Source organism: Cajanus cajan, chromosome 11 (assembly GCF_000230855.2).
Source record: "Cajanus cajan strain Asha chromosome 11, NIPB_CcT2T_4, whole genome shotgun sequence".
Classification (NCBI taxonomy): Eukaryota; Viridiplantae; Streptophyta; class Magnoliopsida; order Fabales; family Fabaceae; genus Cajanus; species Cajanus cajan.
Window position 1 is genome coordinate 27,881,377 of NC_138527.1, and position 7,017 is coordinate 27,888,393.

At 30.8% G+C, this 7,017-nt stretch overlaps 1 protein-coding gene across 1 annotated transcript; it reads left to right on the top strand.

Moving 5' to 3' along the window:
* Positions 1–590: 590 nt before the first annotated feature.
* On the top strand, positions 591–6,042 carry LOC109800904 (F-box/kelch-repeat protein At1g26930). The gene is made up of 2 exons (XM_020361823.3): positions 591–840; positions 4,087–6,042. The coding sequence occupies exon 2, from the start codon at positions 4,220–4,222 to the stop codon at positions 5,633–5,635; it is 1,416 nt and encodes a 471-aa protein (XP_020217412.1). The 5' UTR covers positions 591–840; positions 4,087–4,219; the 3' UTR covers positions 5,636–6,042.
* Positions 6,043–7,017: the final 975 nt, after the last annotated feature.

The following is a 7,017-nucleotide window of genomic DNA, read 5'->3' on the forward strand; positions in this document are numbered from 1 at the left end:
CCGACCAATAATTTGGAATCCAAAATCAAACGGCTCAGAGATGTACCCAACAAGTGGCTCCACCGGCGCTATTGGTTACCGGTCACTTAACGACGAACATTTTTGTGGCCCCCACCACCACCTTCCGCCGTCGCGTCCATGTCCACCGTCTACTGCCATTGCCGCTGTAAAAATGGTAAATAGTCTTTTTTTTCAAAAATAAATTATAAATGTATAATTAGTCTATATAAGTCATAATTAAGTCTATAGAAATTTTATTTTAATTTTGACGTTGTTGATTAAAGAATGTGAATTCCTGAACTTTTCAAGAGTTAAGAAAATAATACACACTAATCCCCTAAATTATCCTTAGAAGTTTGAAGTCAATATTAATAAGCATAGGTCCATTATTCTTTCTATTAACATTTATGAAGTTAAATTTTGAATTAAAACTCAAAAAAATCTTTGATCTCCTCTTACCCACATAAAAATAAAATTAACTTTGCCTCCTATGGTCTGAAGCGTGACCATTATATGTCAAATTTTAAACCATCTTTGGGCCCCAAAATTTATTAAATTTAGTCGATAAAGTACATGTAGTTGTTGGTGGGGTTTAAGACTTGTTCACCACCATTTTCTTCTTCCATATTTTTTCTTCACCATACCCCCCCACCCCTCTCTCTCTCTCTCTCTCTCTAGTTTTGTTTCTTCTTCTTTTCTCACAAGTTCTAAGTGCTAATTTCATAAACTAAGTTACTTCCAAGCAAGCAAACAAGCATAGATCCCTTCATCTTGTGGCTTAGGAGACAAAGGCTTCTTCCATTCTCCCTCCTTTAAGCTCTCATCTTAGCATCACTTTTGGTACGGAAAGCTTGTCCTTTTTCTTTCATTTTTAATGCCTTAAATGTCGAATGAAAATCTGTTCTAGTGATAGTTTTTGATGATTTGTTTGAAATATGTAAAGTGGTAATTCTTATGATTTGTTAATTGATGATTTCTTATAAGCATGTCTCGGTATTTTTGATATTACTCTGTGGTTAATGGAATTGAATGAGGTTCATTGGATTGGAAAATATACATTTGGGCAACCCTTTTGCCACAAAAATCATGCAAAAATGTTGATGGCCAGTAAAGTGGATTCTAAAATGGGGGAGTCTCATGTCTTATAGCTGTAAGGCTTGTTTTTAGACACAACAAAGTGTTTTTAGTTTCAATTTTTGTGTCATGTCCTAGAGAATATATTATTTATTGGTAGTTATTAATTTTGAGATACTGTGTAATCTATATTCAATTATTTTTAAATAAAATAAAAATGGATGAGGCTTGTGAAAAACTAGTTACATAGCTTGCAAACTAGTGAACTCAACTCTTTCCATTCATGGGTCACACTTTTTATAACTAAACCATTTGATTCAGTAAAAGTTGTTTCAAAACTGTTACCTGCGGGGATCCTAGTCTATGGTTTGGCTCCAACATGCTTTAGTAATTTACTCGTTTCTCTATCTACAAATTGAATCTGAAAATGAAATATACCTTTTTGAAAACTAGACTCTCTAGGGTATTAAAGGAACACCGTGTTTGTTTTATTTGGTTTTGGTTTTGAAGGATAAATCTGCTTGAGAAGTTGAGTATGCTACAATATAGTCCGAATCTGAACTATGTCTCCTTCAATAGTATTCATTTTTTCTTTTTGTGTATATTTTTGGTTGAACAAGGTTTAATATTTTAGAAACTAGACTTTCGGACCTTTGATATGAGGTAAATTTTGTTTTAAAAGAAATCGTTTGACTTATCAAATCTAATTGTGAATCTGACCTTGAATCAGAGAGATTGTCAATGTTTGAAACCATGTTTTTTCCTGAATGATTTTATAGGGAAGTTGGTACTTTTAATGCAAAATTCTCTTCTAGACAAGTTCTTAACTGTTTCGAACTAATATTAAGAGTTAAAATTTGCAAATTTTAATTTTGTTGAGCCATTTTGCACTTGATAGTTCTCTAGAGAAACAAAGGGTGTTTTTAGCAATATCACATCTTTTTACCATTAATAAATATTTTAGAGAGTAATTTTGTAGCGTCGTGTTTATATAATTACAATGGATATATCTAATAATTTTTTAAGTTCGACTACGATGAAACGGATAAAATTAATCAATTTAAATTTATTAAAAATTTATTCAAAAATTGAATTTATTTGATATATTCATAAAATGTATACACTTGTGGTAAAATCACTACAGATAATTTTGTTTTATACATTTAAATCAACCAAAATTTAAATGATCAATGCAACTTTATGTGAATATTTTACAAGTCATACACAAATGCATAAATATCTTAAATTTAACAATATTTTGTTATTATATTGCTTACAATATTTATATCTGTTGTAAATTCAACCTGTTCCTTTTGTGGTGAAGTAAAATTTCATATTCATTTAATAAGAAGAAATTAAAAGATTAGTTATTAAAAAATATATATTAGTTTTCCTTTTCTTTATCTAAATCAAAAACGATTTTTTTTAATCTTTTATTCACTTGTAAGTTTTCAAATCTTATAAATTCTTATTTTATAAATTCATTAAAAAAGTTAAATCTTTTGTAATTCATAAATTTTTTTCAAATCTTATAAATTTTTATGATATAAACTTATAGAAAATTAAATTACATAATATTAAATATAAAAGTCTTTTAAATAAACTTTTAGAAGTTATTATATTTTTTATATAATCTTTTAAAATTGTTAAGACTTTTTTAATGCAAAAATAGTTTTTTAAAATCTGAATCTAATTTGCTTCTTCTTCTATTATAATCTAATGAATTTTGAAGAATAAAAATAGATGAATCACTAATTATCTATAAAATTAAATAAATAGATTGAACTTAATTAATAATTATATATATTTTTTATAATGAATGGATTAGATAAATTTACTCATGGATGAATTAAATCAAGATAGATAAATGGATTATCATGTCATTCTTAGTAGACTAGTATTTTAGCATTTGTATTTCATATGTTAAATTTTTATTATATATAACTAAATTTTAAAAATTATACAAACAAATAAATTATATTTAAAATTTGTATAAATAGGTATTTTTGAAATTGAAATTTTGATTCAAGGTAAATAATTTATATTATGACACCAAATTATTTTTAATTATTGATAATTTATTTTAAAATAATAAAATTTTAATTTATAAATAAATATGATAAATAAGAAAATTGAATTGGTTAAGTTAAAAAAATCTCTAAAAATGCTCTCAATAGTTCTTAATAACGCTCTCTCACAAGATAATCATTTATGTTTAATTATAAAGGTTCATATTAATATGTTACATTGAAGTTAGTTTTGCAGAAGAAAAAAAATCTATATTTTTATTAATTTTGACAAATAATTGAATTATAGTAATTATTTTGATGAGAAAATCTTGGAAGATAAGAAGAGGTAAAATGGTCTCTTTACTTCAAGAGAAGTACTTATTAAGCTGATGATAGAGTATTTCAAATCGAGCCTCGCACACTTTTGAGTTGAATAGCTACTTTGCTTTTGATGTTTTAAATTACGAGAGGTTAACTTTTTTTTTTTTTTTACGAATAATTGAAAAGTGCAAGTAGATTTGATTTCTTAAAATTTGCTAATATATGTCATTCCACATAGGTAGTGAAAAACGTTGAATGGGGAAGAGAAGTCTTGTTAGACTTGGTAGTGATGGAGGCTTCATAGCGTGTTGTGCCATAGTGTGAATTTGTTGAAATTGTTCACTAAGGATTGATGGTGTTTCCAATTGAAGTCTGTGTTGTTTCTTGTGTTTTGCATCTTTGGGGAAGGGTCTCTGTGAACAAGAGGCATTTTTGTTTTTTCTTATAAAAGGTTTTATCTTAGCATACCATGAGAAAAACAAAAAATAAAAAACTGATTGTGGGTTTATCTAGGGTGATTAGTTGAATGGACAACGATTTGAGATCGTGTCTTTTGTTTTGTTGGCAATTTTGGGTGTTGAATTTTTTATGGCAACGATGGATATTTAAATACGTGCAAGAAATGAAAAGGGACAAAATTCGGGAACTTGTGAATTGAATTTCATGAATTGTGTTTGAACAGGCTCTTGATTTTGCCATCGTGGACTGAGTTTGTGCATTCCTCGTTCTATATGGAAGAGACATGTTGGACGGTCATTCCCATGCAATTCTGAGATCGTTTTCCAACATTTTCCAGACAGAACAATTAGTCTTACATGAAGTGTCTGCTAGAGTTGGACATCAAGAATGGCAAGCGCCCTATGGAGATTGATGATGTTGAGGATGAGCCCCAACAACTAAGGAAGAGTACTAAGAAGTTGAATTCTTGCCACAGAGTTGAAATGACTCGAATTTTGTTTCAAGAGCAATCTATTGAGGCCAAGAATTCTATTGAAGATGGAGATTTGACTAACTGGCTATCGAACAAGCAAGAACAAAAGAGTGATGCTGGTGACCATCAATCTGATAAACAACATCAGGGTCAGCTAAAAGATTCTTTACACTTTGATGTTCGATTATCTGATGAAGAACATTTGCAACATGACGAGAAGAGTGAATATGGTTCTTCAGATTCTGATTCTCTCTTGCCACGCATGAACCGTGACAGCTCAATTGCGTGTCTTAGCCGTTGTTCAAGGTCAGATTACGGTTCTCTCGCATCACTAAACAAGAGCTTTAGGAACGTAATCAGAAGTGGTGAACTCTACACATGGAGGAGACTGAATGGTATCATGGAGCATTGGATTTATTTTTCCAGTGCTCTCTTGGAATGGGAAGCCTATGATCCAATTCGTGGACGATGGATGCATTTACCAAGGATGGCTTCTAATGAATGTTTCATGTGTTCAGATAAGGAATCTTTGGCAGTAGGTACTGATCTTCTTGTGTTTGGGAGGGAGTTAAAATCTCATGTCATTTACAGATATAGTCTCTTGACAAACTCATGGTCATCTGGAATGAAAATGAATGCTCCAAGGTGCTTGTTTGGCTCTGCTAGCCTTGGGGAGATTGCAATTCTGGCTGGAGGGTGTGATTCAGAGGGACACATACTAGACTCTGTTGAACTCTACAATTCCGAGACACAAACATGGGAAACACTCCCAAGTATGAAAAAACCAAGGAAGATGTGTTCTGGGGTATTCATGGATGGAAAGTTTTATGTCATAGGGGGGATTGGGGGAAGTGGTTGTTCTAAGCTCTTAACATGTGGAGAGGAGTATGATTTACAAACTAGGACATGGAGAGAGATTCCTAACATGTCCCCTGAAAGAAGTAATAGAGGGCAGGAGATGCATGCAACAGTTGAGCCACCACTTTTGCTTACTGTGTTAAATGATGAATTGTATGTTGCTGATTACACTGACATGGAGGTTAAGAAGTATGATAAGAGCAAAAAATTGTGGTTTAGCATTGGGAGATTGCCTGAGAGAGCAGTGTCTATGAATGGTTGGGGTCTTGCATTTAGGGCATGTGGGAATAGGCTTATTGTGATTGGTGGAACAAGGAGTCATGGTGAAGGTTTTATTGAACTCAATTCATGGGTGCCTAGTGAAGGGCCTCCACGGTGGGATCTACTTGCTAGAAAACGCTCTGGAAACTTTGTTTATAATTGTGCTGTGATGGGATGTTGAAGAATTGAATTGTTAAGGCTACACATTTTAATGATTCAAGTCCATGGAGTTGTACAACATTGATTCCTCCGTTGACATGAGATTCTTGCTAATTGGTACTATGGCCCCTTGTTTCTTTCTATGATATTTTTCTTCAAAGGTTAGGGATGATGGGGGACAAGATTCAGATGTTACTCAAGATTAGTTGAAAGGTTTTCTGGGGAGGAGATCTTCAGACTTTTTTTTTTTTTTTTTATGTTTAAAATTTCAATCACTACTTTGTAACATTCGAATTGGCATTTTCCCCATTTCTGTTGACTGGAGATTTTTTTGGTAAAAGTTAAATTATTCATCTGTGTTTCTAAGATGCTTAAAAAAGGCTATAAACACTATTATATAAACAATATACTATTGTTTCACTTTTTGCATCTTTGTTTTTGTACTTCTACTTTTCTTATCTGCACCTTCACTTCATACTGCTTAGTGTTGCAATCTGTGGGAAAAAAAAAAATTAAAAAACATGGAACGGCTACTAACATTTTACTTGAGAAAATTATTGGAAGAATCCTTTAAAAAATTTGGTCTATAAAATCAAATTTTAATCCGAAAGCCAATTTTGTATAAGAAAGATATTAGTACCAATAACTTTCGCCATAAAGATAATTAGTTGTCTCTAATTAAATAAACAATTTGCTCTTAATTTTTTAAAATATCTAACTTACCTTAAAATAATTGAAAATAGTTGTATGACAAATGATAGAAGTGGTATATCTTCTTACATACCTCCAAGTGTAATGACAAATCGAGATTATAAGATCTTTTTATAATAAGAAATATGTGTTAGTATTTTTTAATTTAATTTAGAATTTCTGCACTACTAATATTTCCTAAAATATAAAGTTAATATAGGTATATCTAAATCCATCAGAATAATTTCCACAACTTAAATCTTAATTTTTCTTTTGGTGTGCTGATTTGCTATACCCAACTAATCAAAAAGCAGCTAAAATTATATTTGGCACGTAGGATTGTTATTAGTAACTTTCACTGTCATTGGTGATTTCGGTGCATATTTAAAACTGAATTGCAGTAATAAGTTATCCTTTAATCCCTTTTAAGTACTATGGCATCATTAGGATTACTTAAAAAGAAATAGAAGAAAAGAAGAAGAAGAAGAAGAAGAAGAAAGAGAGTAATGGGAGAAGAACTAGGATAGTGTCTTAGTTTGTTAAAGCGTTGCTTAACAGTTAACAATAATGTGGAGAAATGATTTTGTATCATTTTTTAGGGGAAAAGTACTCGAGCATTCAATTTTTTTTCTCTATAATAGACTTAGGTCAAAGTTGATTTAGAAATACAAGATGATTTTTTCATGTCCTTAGCAGCTGAAGTTTTAGCATATA

What these genes read in the sequence shown, in the direction of transcription:
- LOC109800904 (XM_020361823.3), top strand. Translation starts at nt 4,220, where the DNA reads ATGAAGTGTCTGCTAGAGTTGGACATCAAGAATGGCAAGCGCCCTATG.